Source organism: Bombina bombina, chromosome 1 (genome assembly GCF_027579735.1).
Source record: "Bombina bombina isolate aBomBom1 chromosome 1, aBomBom1.pri, whole genome shotgun sequence".
NCBI lineage: Eukaryota > Metazoa > Chordata > Amphibia > Anura > Bombinatoridae > Bombina > Bombina bombina.
The window spans coordinates 938,868,736-938,885,524 of NC_069499.1; the positions used below are offsets into that span (position 1 = coordinate 938,868,736).

The 16,789-nt window shown below is 40.0% G+C and overlaps 1 protein-coding gene across 1 annotated transcript in view; it reads left to right on the forward strand.

The window, feature by feature from the left end:
- Positions 1-16,789, forward strand: part of SAMHD1 (SAM and HD domain containing deoxynucleoside triphosphate triphosphohydrolase 1) — a 615,063-nt gene that overhangs the window by 515,951 nt on the left and 82,323 nt on the right. The window contains exons 13-14 of the mRNA XM_053715954.1: positions 2,161-2,307; positions 3,678-3,773. Of these exons, the coding sequence (XP_053571929.1) occupies positions 2,161-2,307; positions 3,678-3,773 (243 nt within the window). The remainder of the gene's footprint in view (positions 1-2,160; positions 2,308-3,677; positions 3,774-16,789) is intronic.

Consider the following 16,789-nt stretch of genomic DNA (forward strand, 5'->3'; position numbering starts at 1 on the left):
AATTCCACTGTGAGCAAGCGTACCTCTCTCTTTGCCTGTTCTCACAGTATCTGGTATGCAGATCTGGTGGAAATGTCATCGTCTCCACTGTGGAGTCTTCCGTTGCGGAAGGACCTTCTACTTCAGGGTCCTTTCCTTCATTCAAATCTCGTTTCTCTGAAGCTGACTGCTTGGAGATTGAATGTTTGACTCTGTCTAAACGTGGTTTTTCTGAGTCAGTTGTTGAGACTATGATTCAGGCACGTAAGCCTGTGACTAGAAATATTTATTACAAGATATGGCGTACATATCTGTATTGGTGTGATTCTAAGGTCTACTCTTGGAGTAGAGTTAGGATTCCTAGGATTTTGTCTTTTCTCCAGGAGGGTCTAGAGAGAGGTTTGTCTGCTAGTACCCTGAAGGGCCAAATTTCTGCTTTATTTTGTTACATAAACGCCTTGCGGATGTGCCAGATGTTCAGTCTTTTTGTCAGGCCTTGGTTAGAATTCGACCTATGTTTAACTTTGCGACTCCTCATTGGAGTCTTAATTTAGTTCTGAGAATTCTTCAACAGGCTCCGTTTGAGCCTATGCATTCTTTGGATATTAAGTTGTTAACCTGGAAGGTTTTGTTTTTGGTTGCTATCTCTTTGGCTCGAAAAGTTTTGGAGTTCTCTGCATTGCAATGTGAGTCTCCTTTTCTTATTTTTTATTCTAATAAGGTAGTACTTCGTACTGCATTGTGTTTTCTTCCCAAGGTTGTTTCTTCTAAGAATATTAATCAGGAAATTGTGGTTCCTTCTTTGTGTCCTAATCCTCCTCCTCATAAAGAACGTTTGTTGCACAATCTGGATGTAGTTTGTGTGGAGTTATAGAATCATGATTAGAATAAAATATTTAATGTGTAATTCTTCTTTGAAATAGTATATTTTATTCTAATCATGATTTTATAACTCCACAGTTAGTGCATTGAAATATTATTTGCAGGCGACTAGGGATTTTCGCCAGTCTTCTTCCTTATTTGTTGTTTTTTCTGGGAAACGTAAAGGTCAGAAAGCTACGGCTACTTCTTTCTTATTGGTTGAGTGTTATTCGCTTGGCATATGAGACTGCTGGTCAGCAGCCTCTTGAGAGAATCGCGGCTCATTCCACGAGGGCTGTTTCTTCTACTTGGGCTTTCAAAAATGGTGCTTCTGTAGATCAGATTTGCAAGGCTGACACTTGGTCATCTTTACATACTTTTTCAAAATTTTACAAATTTGATACTTTTGCTGAGGCTGTTTTTGGGAGAAAGGTTCTTTAAGCAGTGGTGCCCTCTATTTAGGCTAACTGTTGTCCCTCCCTTATCATCAGTGTCCTCTAGCTTGGGTATTGATTCCCAATAGTAATTGATGATCCGTGGACTCACCGTGTCTTTAGAAAGAAAATTAAATGAATGCTTACCTGATAAATTTGTTTCTTTTATGACACAGTGAGTCCACGGCCCGCCCTGTATTTCAGACAGTTTTTTTTTCATAAACCTCAGGCACCTCTGCACCCTATATTACTTTCCTTTCTCCTTTCCCTTTGGTTGAATGACTGGGGTTTGTGGATAAGGGGAGTGGTATTTAACAGCTTTTGCTGTGGTGCTCTTTGCCGCCTCCTGCAGGCCAGGAGTGATATTCCCAATAGTTATTATGATGATACGTGGACTCACTGTGTCAAGAAAGAAACAAATTTATCAGGTAAGCATAAATTAAATTTTTGTTCCCTACCGTTATTCCTTCAGTGTTCTCTGGAGCTTGGGTATAGTTTTCCCAACAGTAAGGAATAAAGTCGTGGACTCTTCCTGCCTTATGGAAGGAAAACTTAATTTATGCTTACCAGATAAATTCCTTTACTTCCTGGCAGGGAGAGTCCACGACCCCGCCCGTAATTTATTTTTGTTGGGCGGCTCCCTTTTTATATTATTTCTTCTGGTACCTTTATACCCTGATGTTTCCCCTACTTTTCCTTGTTCCCTCTGCAGAATGACTGGGGGATAGGGGAAGTGGGAGGGATATTTAAGCCTTTAGCTGGGGTGTCTTTGCCTCCTCCTGGTGGCCAGGTGTTGTATTTCCCAACAGTAAGGAATGAAGTTAAGGACTCTCCTTGTCAGGAAGGAAAGGAATTTATCTGATAAGCATAAATTATGTTTTTTTATTTTATAGATCACATTTTTCAGCAGATCCTTTATTCAAACAGTCCTGAGCTGGCTGAAGCCAGGGAAATCTTGAAGAAAGTAGAGCGACGGGAATTATACAAATACGTGGGGCAGACTCATCCTAATTCTGGCAACAGAATTAAACCTGTAAGTTATCAGATAATTTGTACTGCCATTTTTATACACCATATTTGTTAACTTTATCTGTAGTCAAAGCGGCACTATAAATAATTCAGTGAGAGCATGCATTTAAAAAAAAAAAAAAAAAAAAAATAGTTTACATCCATTATCAAAATGTGCAGTCTTTATATATGCACACTTTGAGCCACCAGCTCCTACTGAGCATGTGCAAGATTTCATAGTATATAAGTATATTCTTTTGTGATTGTTTGGTGGCTGTCACATGATACAAGGAATAGGGACAATTGAAGAAACTTTGAAATTTGTCAGCAAAAATCCTTCTGCTAATTTTGCATTGTCTCTACATTTGTTGATTATGGAATTCCACTGTGTTTAAAGGTTCTTGTACCTGGTTTAGATGAGAACAGTTAATCTTAAAATATATTTGAAACATCTTAAATCATAACATTTTTCAAAAGTAGTTATTCCCTTGAGTCCTATTCAGATGCTAGTGGTCATATAAACTTCCAGCGAGAAATGTGTATTTAATAATATTTAAAGGGATACTGAACCCAATTTTCTTATTTCATGATTCACATAGAGCATGCAATTTTAAGCAACTTTCTAATTTACTCCTATTATCAATTTTTCTTCATTCTCATGGTGTCTTTATTTGAAAAAGCAGGAATGTAAGCTTACGAGCTGGCCCATTTTGGTTCAGAACCTGGGTAGCGCTTGCTGATTGGTGGCTAAATGTACTTGCCAATCAGCAAGTGCTACCCAGGGTCTGAACCAAAAATGGGCCGGCTCGAAAGCTTTACATACCTGCTTTACAAATAAAGATACCAAGAGAACGAAGAAAATTTGATAATAGGAGTAAATTAGAAAGTTGCTTAAAATTGCATGTTCTATCTGAATCATACAAGAAAAAAACAATAGGTTCAGTGTCCTTTTAAATAGTCCTTAATAAAGTTCAGAACAAAGATTAGCATGAGAATAATTTGCACGTCTTTTTAAATTTTTTATTAGTTGATTAAATGTAAAAAAAAAACTAAGTGTAACATTCTAATGTCCATAAAGCAGTGTGTGCCAGCATATTATAACTTAGGTTACTTTTTTTGCGGAGGCTAATTAGAAATGGTTATAAATGGCTTGCTAGAGTGTGCAACCAATGACTGTGTGGAATAGAGCTGTCTGCACTTCCATGTTTAATATGAATTGGAAAGCCCACAATATTCAGAATTAAATTACAGTAAAGGAGAACAAAATAAAGTATATTGCAAAGTTGTTTTACTACGTGTAATTAACAATTTATATTAATATCTTGAGGTGTTTAATGTCCCTTTAAGTACATGGAACTGCCTGTCTCCCTTTATAACGAATGTTCTATTTTGCAGGAGGAAGATGAGATATTACCGGCTGAGATAGCAAATTCTACTCCACAGACTTCCCAGTCTGAATGCAAACTTAACGCAGAAGATTTTATAGTGGATGTAAGTTTGTGACTCATAAAACATACTTATTATATCACTTATAATAGGGGCCAACTACTATGAACATGCAGGGACATATATACTGTGTGCATGGTTTGTACTTATTTCATTGGATATGTTATGTGGGAAATTTTACATTATCCTGAATTCTCTGGTTCTCATGGCATATTTTGTTCCACACTGTAATGAAAGGGACACTACAGTCAATATAACCGCATGATTCAGATAGAGGATGCAGTTTTAAGACACTTACCAATTTACGTCTTTTTATATGCACACTTTCTTAGGCAGGTGCACAAGTTCACAAGTTATACACGTGGTCTGTGATTGGCTGATGCCTGTTACATGATACAGGAAGCCGGAAAATGGGAGAACAATACGTTTGGCAAAAACAATTAAAAAATCTACTGCTTATTTGAAATTCAGATTAAGTGTTATTGCATTGTCTTGTTATTTATGCTGTTCTTCTGTATTTAGTGATCCTTAAAACCAAGGTTAAAGGGACAGTATACACCAATTTTCATTTAACTGCATGTAATAGACACTACTCAAAAGAATAATATGCACAGATACTGATATAAAAATCCAGAATAAAACAGTTTAAAAACTTAGAAGCTCCCAGTTTAGCTCTGTTAAAAGGATTAGCCAGAACACCCAATAAAAGTGGTAAATATTCAGACCCCCCCCCTTCCCCTACATTTGAAGACTCTTTACACAAACAAGAGCAAGCTGGAGTAGGTATATGTCAGTATTCTCCTAAAACTTTGGGGCTTGGTTAGGAGTCTGAAAATCAGTGCAATGTTATTTAAAATTAAGCAAAACTATATATATTTAAAAAAAAAAAACAGCTGTATGGGCTATATAAATGGATCATCTACAAAACATTTATGCATAGAAAAATTGTGTATAATGTCCCTTTAAATAAATTACGTTGCATTTGATATATTTTAAAATGCCTAGTTGCTCATCTTGACGACTGTCAACTGCGAACGTTGGTGGTTAGCATTAGAGTTAATTTATTGAACAGCAGAGATCACTGATGCACATGAAGCAGTGCATTATGGTCCTTTCTGGTATCCAAAAAAGGTTAATTTAAGGGGCATTATACATCAAAATTATTATAGGCTATTTAACTAAAGCATTAGGTGTAGATAAAATTTGCATCATATAACTTAGTGCTGCTTTAATGAGCCAGGCATGTCAGTTAGGGAGTGAAGAGAAAACAATAGCTCAGTGATAAGAGTATAGCACTTAGGTGAAACACCCTGCATGGTTTATCCCATTTTTAGGTGAATTCTGTAAGTACAGATAATCATGGGTCAGATAAAGTGTGCCACCATAAAATATGCCAGCTAAATTATCATAGCATAACATTTTCATTTGTAGAGATGTAGTATTTTTGTCATTGTAAGTTGAAATGTATGATCGGTGTTTATTCATATATACACACACACTTAATCAGGAATATATAAGGTTAAAAAACAAATTAGCCAATATCAAGCTAAAATTAGCTAATATTAAAAATATTACAATTTTATTGCTCAAATTTTCATTTAATGCATTTGTTAAATTATGCAATTTTGTGCTTTGGATAGCAAAAAATTATCTAATATTAGAAAATATTACACTGCCCCCACCTGGCTACTTCATAATGCCCGATGAATCTCTGATGAAGCGCATGTACGCATGCGCGAATCGCGTCAGATAGTATGGAGCACACCGCTTTACTTTTTGGCACCAATCCAATAAACCACTGAATTTAATCTCATGATGGACTCAGCTCTTCATTTCTATTGATACTTCAGAATGCCACCCAGCTGGCAAAATTTTCTGTGGCGAATACGGATTATCATTCTTATTATATATATCTATATATATATATATATATATATATATATATATATATATCTATATCTATATATATATCTATATATATATATATATATATATATATATATATATATATATATATATATATCGCTTTAAAAAGGGACACATATGAAAAATACATGTCAGGGCTGTTTAAAGAAATGTTTTGAATAATGTTCTGTTATAAGAACCCTGACATGTATTTTTCATATGTGTCCCTTTTCTCCAACATTGGTGTGTCCGGTCCACGGCGTCATCCTTACTTGTGGGAATATCTCTTCCCCAACAGGAAATGGCAAAGAGTCCCAGCAAAGCTGGCCATATAGTCCCTCCTAGGCTCCGCCCACCCCAGTCATTCTCTTTGCCGTTGCACAGGCAACATCTCCACGGAGATGGTTAAGAGTTTTTTGGTGTTTAAATGTAGTTTTTTATTCTTCTATCAAGTGTTTGTTATTTTAAAATAGTGCTGGTATGTACTATTTACTCTGAAACAGAAAGGGATGAAGATTTCTGTTTGTGAGAGGAAGATGATTTTAGCAGACAGTAACTAAAATCGATTGCTGTTTCCACATAGGACTGTTGAGATGAAGTAACTTCAGTTGGGGGAAACAGTTAGCAGACTTTTCTGCTTAAGGTATGACTAGCCATATTTCTAACAAGACCATGTAATGCTGGAAGGCTGTCATTTCCCCTCATGGGGACCGGTAAGCCATTTTCTTAGTCAAGCAAACAGAATAAAGGGCTTAATATGGGCTATAAAACTGGTAGACACTTTTATGGGCTAAATCGATTGCTTTATTTGGGCATTTTATACATGTTTATGCTGATAATTCACATTTATAAACTTGAGGAACGTTTTTTAACGGCAGGCACTATGTTAGACACCTTTTCCAGTCAGGGAGGGCCTTCCCAGTTGTAGGCTGAGCCTCATTTTCGCGCCATTACTGCGCAGTTGTTTTTGAGAGCAAGACATGCAGATGCATGTGTGAGGATCTGAAAGTAGCTGGAAAAGTTTCTAGAAGGCGTCACTTGGTATCGTATTCCCCTCTGGGCTTGGTTAGGTCACAGCAAAGGCTATAGCTGGGACTGTATAGGGGTTAAAATTGTAAACTGCTCCGGTTCCGTTATTTTAGGGGTTAAAGCTCTGAAAATTGGTGTGCTTTAAGACACTGTGGTGAAATTTTGGTAATTTTTGAACAATTCCTTCATACTTTTTCACATATTCAGTAATAAAGTGTTTTCTGTTTAAAATTTAAAGAGACAGTAACGGTTTTGTTTTAAAACGTTTTTTTGTGCTTTATTGACAAGTTTCGGATAAGCTATGTTCTATATGTATGAAAGCCAATGTGTCTCCCCATTTAAATTTGTGTGATAATTGTGCCATAGCGTCCAAACAAAGTAAGGACAGTACTGCCACAGATAATTAAATTGCCCAAGATGATTCCTCATATGAGGGGAGTAAACATGATACTACATCATCTCCTACTGTGTCTACACCAGTTTTGCCCACGCAGGAGGCCCCTATTACATCTAGTGCGCCAATGCTTATTACCATGCAACAATTGACGGCTGTAATGGATAACTCCATAGCAAATATTTCTTTCATGTAATTAGCAAGAGTCCATGAGCTAGTGACGTATGGGATATACATTCCTACCAGGAGGGGCAAAGTTTCCCAAACCTCAAAATGCCTATAAATACACCCCTCACCACACCCACAATTCAGTTTTACAAACTTTGCCTCCGATGGAGGTGGTGAAGTAAGTTTGTGCTAGATTCTACGTTGATATGCGCTCCGCAGCAAGTTGGGGCCCGGTTTTCCTCTCAGCGTGCAGTGAATGTCAGAGGGATGTGAGGAGTATTGCCTATTTCTCCAACATAGGTGTGTCCGGTCCACGGCGTCATCCTTACTTGTGGGATATTCTCTTCCCCAACAGGAAATGGCAAAGAGCCCAGCAAAGCTGGTCACATGATCCCTCCTAGGCTCCGCCTACCCCAGTCATTCTCTTTGCCGTTGTACAGGCAACATCTCCACGGAGATGGCTTAGAGTTTTTTAGTGTTTAACTGTAGTTTTTATTATTCAATCAAGAGTTTGTTATTTTAAAATAGTGCTGGTATGTACTATTTACTCTGAAACAGAAAAGAGATGAAGATTTCTGTTTGTAAGAGGAAAATGATTTTAGCAACCGTTACTAAAATCGATGGCTGTTCCACACAGGACTGTTGAGAGGAATTAACTTCAGTTGGGGGAACAGTGAGCAGACTTTTGCTGCTTGAGGTATGACACATTCTAACAAGACGATGTAATGCTGGAAGCTGTCATTTTCCCTATGGGATCCGGTAAGCCATTTTTATTACAGACAGTAAATAAGGGCTTCACAAGGGCTTTTTAAGACTGTAGACATTTTCTGGGCTAAATCGATTCATATATTCACATATTTAGCCTTGAGGAATCATTTTAATCTGGGTATTTTGTAAAATAATATCGGCAGGCACTGTTTTGGACACCTTATTCTCTAGGGGCTTTCCCTAATCATAGGCAGAGCCTCATTTTCGCGCCGGTATTGCGCACTTGTTTTTGAGAAGCATGACATGCAGTCGCATGTGTGAGGAGCTCTGATACATAGAAAAGACTTTCTGAAGGCGTCATTTGGTATCGTATTCCCCTTTGGGCTTGGTTGGGTCTCAGCAAAGCAGATACCAGGGACTGTAAAGGGGTTAAAGATAAAAACGGCTCCGGTTCCGTTATTTTAAGGGTTAAAGCTTCCAAATTTGGTGTGCAATACTTTTAAGGCTTTAAGACACTGTGGTGAAATTTTGGTGAATTTTGAACAATTCCTTCATACTTTTTCGCAATTGCAGTAATAAAGTGTGTTCAGTTTAAAATTTAAAGTGACAGTAACGGTTTTATTTTAAAACGTTTTTTGTACTTTGTTATCAAGTTTATGCCTGTTTAACATGTCTGAACTACCAGATAGACTGTGTTCTGAATGTGGGGAAGCCAAGGTTCCTTCTCATTTAAATAGATGTGATTTATGTGACACAAAATTTAGAGAAAATGATGCCCAAGATGATTCCTCAAGTGAGGGGAGTAAGCATGGTACTGCATCATCTCCTCCTTCGTCTACACCAGTCTTGCCCACTCAGGAGGCCCCTAGTACATCTAGCGCGCCAATACTCCTTACTATGCAACAATTAACGGCTGTAATGGATAATTCTATCAAAAACATTTTAGCCAAAATGCCCACTTATCAGCGTAAGCGCGACTGCTCTGTTTTAGAAAATACTGAAGAGCATGAGGACGCTGATGATATTGGTTCTGAAGTGCCCCTACACCAGTCTGAGGGGGCCAGGGAGGTTTTGTCTGAGGGAGAAATTTCAGATTCAGGGAAAATTTCCGCGCTCTGCTTAAGGAGGTGTTATCCACTCTGGATGATTGTGAGAATTTGATCATCCCAGAGAAACTATGTAAAATGGACAAGTTCCTAGAGGTCCCGGGGCCCCCAGAAGCTTTTCCTATACCCAAGCGGGTGGCGGACATTGTAAATAAAGAATGGGAAAGGCCCGGTATACCTTTCGTCCCTCCCCCCATATTTAAAAAATTGTTTCCTATGGTCGACCCCAGAAAGGACTTATGGCAGACAGTCCCCAAGGTCTAGGGGGCGGTTTCTACTTTAAACAAACGCACCACTATACCCATAGAAGATAGTTGTGCTTTCAAAGATCCTATGGATAAAAAATTAGAAGGTTTGCTTAAAAAGATGTTTGTTCAGCAAGGTTACCTTCTACAACCAATTTCATGCATTGTCCCTGTCACTACAGCCGCGTGTTTCTGGTTCGATGAGCTAGAGAAGGCGATCACTAGTGATTCTCCTCCTTATGAGGAGATTATGGACAGAATCCGTGCTCTCAAATTGGCTAATTCTTTCACCCTAGACGCCACTTTGCAATTGGCTAGGTTAGCGGCGAAGAATTCTGGGTTTGCTATTGTGGCGCGCAGAGCGCTTTGGTTGAAGTCTTGGTCAGCGGATGCGTCTTCCAAGAACAAATTGCTTAACATTCCTTTCAAGGGGAAAACGCTGTTTGGCCCTGACTTGAAAGAGATTATCTCGGATATCACTGGGGGTAAGGGCCACGCCCTTCCTCAGGATAGGTCTTTCAAGGCAAAAATAAACCTAATTTTCGTCCCTTTCGTAGAAACGGACCAGCCCCAAGTGCTACGTCCTCTAAGCAAGAGGGTAATACTTCTCAAGCCAAGCCAGCCTGGAGACCAATGCAAGGCTGGAACAAGGGAAAGCAGGCCAAGAAGCCTGCCACTGCTACCAAGACAGCATGAAATGTTGGCCCCCGATCCGGGACCGGATCTGGTGGGGGGCAGACTCTCTCTCTTCGCTCAGGCTTGGGCAAGAGATGTTCTGGATCCTTGGGCACTAGAAATAGTCTCCCAAGGTTATCTTCTGGAATTCAAGGGGCTTCCCCCAAGGGGGAGGTTCCACAGGTCTCAATTGTCTTCAGACCACATAAAGAGACAGGCATTCTTACATTGTGTAGAAGACCTGTTAAAAATGGGAGTGATTCATCCTGTTCCATCAGGAGAACAAGGGATGGGGTTCTACTCCAATCTGTTCGTAGTTCCCAAAAAAGAGGGAACGTTCAGACCATTCTTAGATCTCAAGATCCTAAACAAGTTTCTCAAGGTTCCATCGTTCAAAATGGAAACCATTCGAACAATTCTTCCTTCCATCCAGGAAGGTCAATTCATGACCACGGTGGATTTAAAGGATGCGTATCTACATATTCCTATCCACAAGGAACATCATCGGTTCCTAAGGTTCGCATTCCTGGACAAGCATTACCAGTTCGTGGCACTTCCTTTCGGATTAGCCACTGCTCCAAGGATTTTCACAAAGGTACTAGGGTCCCTTCTAGCGGTGCTAAGACCAAGGGGCATTGCAGTAGTACCTTACTTGGACGACATTCTGATTCAAGCGTCGTCCCTTCCTCAAGCAAAGGCTCACACGGACATAGTCCTAGCCTTTCTCAGATCTCACGGATGGAAAGTGAACGTAGAAAAGAGTTCTCTATCTCCGTCAACAAGGGTTCCCTTCTTGGGAACAATAATAGACTCCTTAGAAATGAGGATTTTTCTGACAGAGGCCAGAAAAACAAAACTTCTGAACTCTTGTCAAATACTTCATTCCGTTCCTCTTCCTTCCATAGCGCAGTGCATGGAAGTAATAGGTTTGATGGTAGCGGCAATGGACATAGTTCCTTTTGCGCGCATTCATCTAAGACCATTACAACTGTGCATGCTCAGTCAGTGGAATGGGGACTATACAGACTTGTCTCCGACGATACAAGTAAATCAGAGGACCAGAGATTCACTCCGTTGGTGGCTGTCCCTGGACAACCTGTCACAAGGGATGAACTTCCGCAGACCAGAGTGGGTCATTGTCACGACCGACGCCAGTCTGATGGGCTGGGGCGCGGTCTGGGGACCCCTGAAAGCTCAGGGTCTTTGGTCTCGGGAAGAATCTCTTCTACCGATAAATATTCTGGAACTGAGGGCGATACTCAATGCTCTCAAGGCCTGGCCTCAGCTAGCAAAGGCCAAGTTCATACGGTTTCAATCAGACAACATGACGACTGTTGCGTACATCAACCATCAGGGGGGAACAAGGAGTTCCCTGGCGATGGAAGAAGTGACCAAAATCATTCAATGGGCGGAGACTCACTCCTGCCACCTGTCTGCAATCCACATCCCAGGAGTGGAAAATTGGGAAGCGGATTTTCTGAGTCGTCAGACATTACATCCGGGGGAGTGGGAACTCCATCCGGAAATCTTTGCCCAAATTACTCAACTGTGGGGCATTCCAGACATGGATCTGATGGCCTCTCGTCAGAACTTCAAGGTTCCTTGCTACGGGTCTAGATCCAGGGATCACAAGGCGGCTCTAGTAGATGCACTAGTAGCACCTTGGACCTTCAAACTAGCTTATGTATTCCCACCGTTTCCTCTCATCCCCAGGCTGGTAGCCAGGATCAATCAGGAGAGGGCATCGGTGATCTTGATAGCTCCTGCGTGGCCACGCAGGACTTGGTATGCAGATCTGGTGAATATGTCATCGGCTCCACCATGGAAGCTACCTTTGAGACGAGACCTTCTTGTTCAAGGTCCGTTCGAACATCCGAATCTGGTCTCACTCCAACTGACTGCTTGGAGATTGAACGCTTGATCTTATCAAAACGAGGGTTCTCAGATTCTGTTATTGATACTCTTGTTCAGGCCAGAAAGCCTGTAACTAGAAAAATTTACCACAAAATATGGAAAAAATATATCTGTTGGTGTGAATCTAAAGGATTCCCTTGGGACAAGGTAAAAATTCCTAAGATTCTATCCTTTCTTCAAGAAGGATTGGAGAAAGGATTATCTGCAAGTTCCTTGAAGGGACAGATTTCTGCCTTGTCGGTGTTACTTCACAAAAAGCTGGCAGCGGTGCCAGATGTTCAAGCCTTTGTTCAGGCTCTGGTTAGAATCAAGCCTGTTTACAAACCTTTGACTCCTCCTTGGAGTCTCAACTTAGTTCTTTCAGTCCTTCAGGGGGTTCCGTTTGAACCCTTACATTCCGTTGATATTAAGTTATTATCTTGGAAAGTTTTGTTTTTGGTTGCAATTTCTTCTGCTAGAAGAGTTTCAGAGTTATCTGCTCTGCAGTGTTCTCCTCCTTATCTGGTGTTCCATGCAGATAAGGTGGTTTTACGTACTAAACCTGGTTTTCTTCCGAAAGTTGTTTATAACAAAAACATTAACCAGGAGATAGTCGTGCCTTCTTTGTGTCCGAATCCAGTTTCAAAGAAGGAACGTTTGTTGCACAATTTGGATGTTGTTCGCGCTCTAAAATTCTATTTAGATGCTACAAAGGATTTTAGACAAACATCTTCCTTGTTTGTTGTTTATTCTGGTAAAAGGAGAGGTCAAAAAGCAACTTCTACCTCTCTCTCTTTTTGGATTAAAAGCATCATCAGATTGGCTTATGAGACTGCCGGACGGCAGCCTCCTGAAAGAATCACAGCTCATTCCACTAGGGCTGTGGCTTCCACATGGGCCTTCAAGAACGAGGCTTCTGTTGATCAGATATGTAGGGCAGCGACTTGGTCTTCACTGCACACTTTTACCAAATTTTACAAGTTTGATACTTTTGCTTCTTCTGAGGCTATTTTTGGGAGAAAGGTTTTGCAAGCCGTGGTGCCTTCCATTTAGTTGACCTGATTTGCTCCCTCCCTTCATCCGTGTCCTAAAGCTTTGGTATTGGTTCCCACAAGTAAGGATGACGCCGTGGACCGGACACACCTATGTTGGAGAAAACAGAATTTATGTTTACCTGATAAATTACTTTCTCCAACGGTGTGTCCGGTCCACGGCCCGCCCTGGTTTTTTAATCAGGTCTGATAATTTATTTTCTTTAACTACAGTCACCACGGTATCATATGGTTTCTCCTATGCAAATATTCCTCCTTTACGTCGGTCGAATGACTGGGGTAGGCGGAGCCTAGGAGGGATCATGTGACCAGCTTTGCTGGGCTCTTTGCCATTTCCTGTTGGGGAAGAGAATATCCCACAAGTAAGGATGACGCCGTGGACCGGACACACCGTTGGAGAAAGTAATTTATCAGGTAAACATAAATTCTGTTTTGAATGCAGTGATCTCCTTCTAAGGGGTCTATTTCATAGGTTCTCTGTTATCGGTCGTAGAGATTCATCTCTTACCTCCCTTTTCAGATCGACGATATACTCTTATATATACCATTACCTCTACTGATTCTCGTTTCAGTACTGGTTTGGCTATCTACTATATGTAGATGAGTGTCCTGGGGTAAGTAAGTCTTATTTTTTGTGACACTCCTAGCTATGGTTGGGCACTTTGTTTATAAAGTTCTAAATATATGTATTCAAACATTTATTTGCCTTGACTCAGAATGTTCAACTTTCCTTATTTTTCAGACAGTCAGTTTCATATTTGGGATAATGCATTTTAATTTAACATTTTTTCTTACCTTAAAATTTGACTTTTTCCCTGTGGGCTGTTAGGCTCGCGGGGGCTGAAAATGCTTCATTTTATTGCGTCATTCTTGGCGCAGACTTTTTTGGCGCAAAAATTCTATTTCCGTTTCCGGCGTCATACGTGTCGCCGGAAGTTGCGTCACTTTTTGACGTTATTTTGCGCCAAAAATGTCGGCGTTCCGGATGTGGCGTCATTTTTGGCGCCAAAAAGCATTTAGGCGCCAAATAATGTGGGCGTCTTATTTGGCGCGAAAAAATATGGGCGTCACTCTTGTCTCCACATTATTTAAGTCTCATTTTTTATTGCTTCTGGTTGCTAGAAGCTTGTTCTTTGGCATTTTTTCCCATTCCTGAAACTGTCATTTAAGGAATTTGATCAATTTTGCTTTATATATATGTTGTTTTTTCTCTTACATATTGCAAGATGTCTCACGTTGCATCTGAGTCAGAAGATACTACAGGAAAATCGCTGTCAAGTGCTGAATCTACCAAAGCTAAGTGTATCTGCTGTAAACTTTTGGTAGCTATTCCTCCAGCTGTTGTTTGTATTGATTGTCATGACAAACTTGTTAAAGCAGATAATATTTCCTTTAGTAAAGTACCATTGCCTGTTGCAGTTCCTTCAACATCTAAGGTGCAGAATGTTCCTGATAATATAAGAGATTTTGTTTCTGAATCCATAAAGAAGCCTATGTCTGTTATTTCTCCTTCTAGTAAACATAAAAAATCTTTTAAAACTTCTCTCCCTACAGATGAATTTTTATCTGAACATCATCATTCTGATTCTGATGATTCCTCTGGTTCAGAGGATTCTGTCTCAGAGGTTGATGCTGATAAATCTTCATATTTATTTAAAATGGAATTTATTCGTTCTTTACTTAAAGAAGTCCTAATTGCTTTAGAAATAGAGGATTCTGGTCCTCTTGATACTAAATCTAAACGTTTAAATAAGGTTTTTAAAACTCCTGTAGTTATTCCAGAAGTTTTTCCTGTCCCTGATGCTATTTCTGCAGTAATTTCCAAAGAATGGGATAATTTGGGTAATTCATTTACTCCTTCTAAACGTTTTAAGCAATTATATCCTGTGCCGCCTGACAGATTAGAATTTTGGGACAAGATCCCTAAAGTTGATGGGGCTATTTCTACCCTTGCTAAACGTACTACTATTCCTACGTCAGATGGTACTTCGTTTAAGGATCCTCTAGATAGGAAAATGGAGTCCTTTCTAAGAAAAGCTTATCTGTGTTCAGGTAATCTTCTTAGACCTGCTATATCTTTGGCTGATGTTGCTGCAGCTTCAACTTTTTGGTTGGAAACTTTAGCGCAACAAGTAACACATCGTGATTCTCATGATATTATTATTCTTCTTCAACATGCTAATAATTTTATCTGTGATGCCATTTTTGATATTATCAGAGTTGATGTCAGGTTTATGTCTCTAGCTATTTTAGCTAGAAGAGCTTTATGGCTTAAAACTTGGAATGCTGATATGGCTTCTAAATCAACTTTACTTTCCATTTCTTTCCAGGGTAACAAATTATTTGGTTCTCAGTTGGATTCCATTATTTCAACTGTTACTGGTGGGAAAGGAACTTTTTTACCACAGGATAAAAAAATCTAAAGGTAAAAACAGGGCTAATAATCGTTTTCAACCGATTGTTCGACACTCTCTAACATGGTGGACAGATCACCATCGTTTAATTCAGGGGGCTTCTTTTGTGCTTCCGACCTGGACTGTAATTTCAACAGATGCAAGTCTCACAGGTTGGGGAGCTGTGTGGGGATCTCTGACGGCACAAGGAGTTTGGGAATCTCAGGAGGTGAGATTACCAATCAATATTTTGGAACTCCGGGCAATTTTCAGAGCTCTTCAGTTTTGGCCTCTTCTGAAGAGAGAATCGTTCATTTGTTTTCAGACCGACAATGTCACAACTGTGGCATACATCAATCATCAAGGAGGGACTCACAGTCCTCTGGCTATGAAAGAAGTATCTCGAATTTTGGTTTGGGCGGAATCCAGCTCCTGTCTAATCTCTGCGGTTCATATTCCAGGTGTAGACAATTGGGAAGCGGATTATCTCAGTCGCCAAACGTTGCATCCGGGCGAATGGTCTCTTCACCCAGAGGTATTTCTTCAGATTGTTCAAATGTGGGAACTTCCAGAAATAGATCTGATGGCGTCCCATCTAAACAAGAAACTTCCCAGGTATCTGTCCAGATCCCGGGATCCTCAGGCGGAGGCAGTGGATGCATTATCACTTCCCTGGAAGTATCATCCTGCCTATATCTTTCCGCCTCTAGTTCTTCTTCCAAGAGTAATCTCCAAGATTCTGAAGGAATGCTCGTTTGTTCTCCTGGTAGCTCCGGCATGGCCTCACAGGTTTTGGTATGCGGATCTTGTCCGGATGGCCTCTTGCCAACCGTGGACTCTTCCGTTAAGACCAGACCTTCTGTCACAAGGTCCTTTTTTCCATCAGGATCTGAAATCCTTAAATTTAAAGGTATGGAGATTGAACGCTTGATTCTTGGTCAAAGAGGTTTCTCTGACTCTGTGATTAATACTATGTTACAGGCTCGTAAATCTGTATCTCGAGAGATATATTATAGAGTCTGGAAGACTTATATTTCTTGGTGTCTTTCTCATCATTTTTCCTGGCATTCTTTTAGAATACCGAGAATTTTACAGTTCCTTCAGGATGGTTTAGATAAGGGTTTGTCCGCAAGTTCTTTGAAAGGTCAAATCTCTGCTCTTTCTGTTCTTTTTCACAGAAAGATTGCTATTCTTCCTGATATTCATTGTTTTGTACAAGCTTTGGTTCGTATAAAACCTGTCATTAAGTCAATTTCTCCTCCTTGGAGTTTGAATTTGGTTCTGGGAGCTCTTCAAGCTCCTCCGTTTGAACCTATGCATTCATTGGACATTAAATTACTTTCTTGGAAAGTTTTGTTCCTTTTGGCCATCTCTTCTGCCAGAAGAGTTTCTGAATTATCTGCTCTTTCTTGTGAGTCTCCTTTTCTGATTTTTCATCAGGATAAGGCGGTGTTGCAAACTTCTTTTGAATTTTTACCTAAAGTTGTGAATTC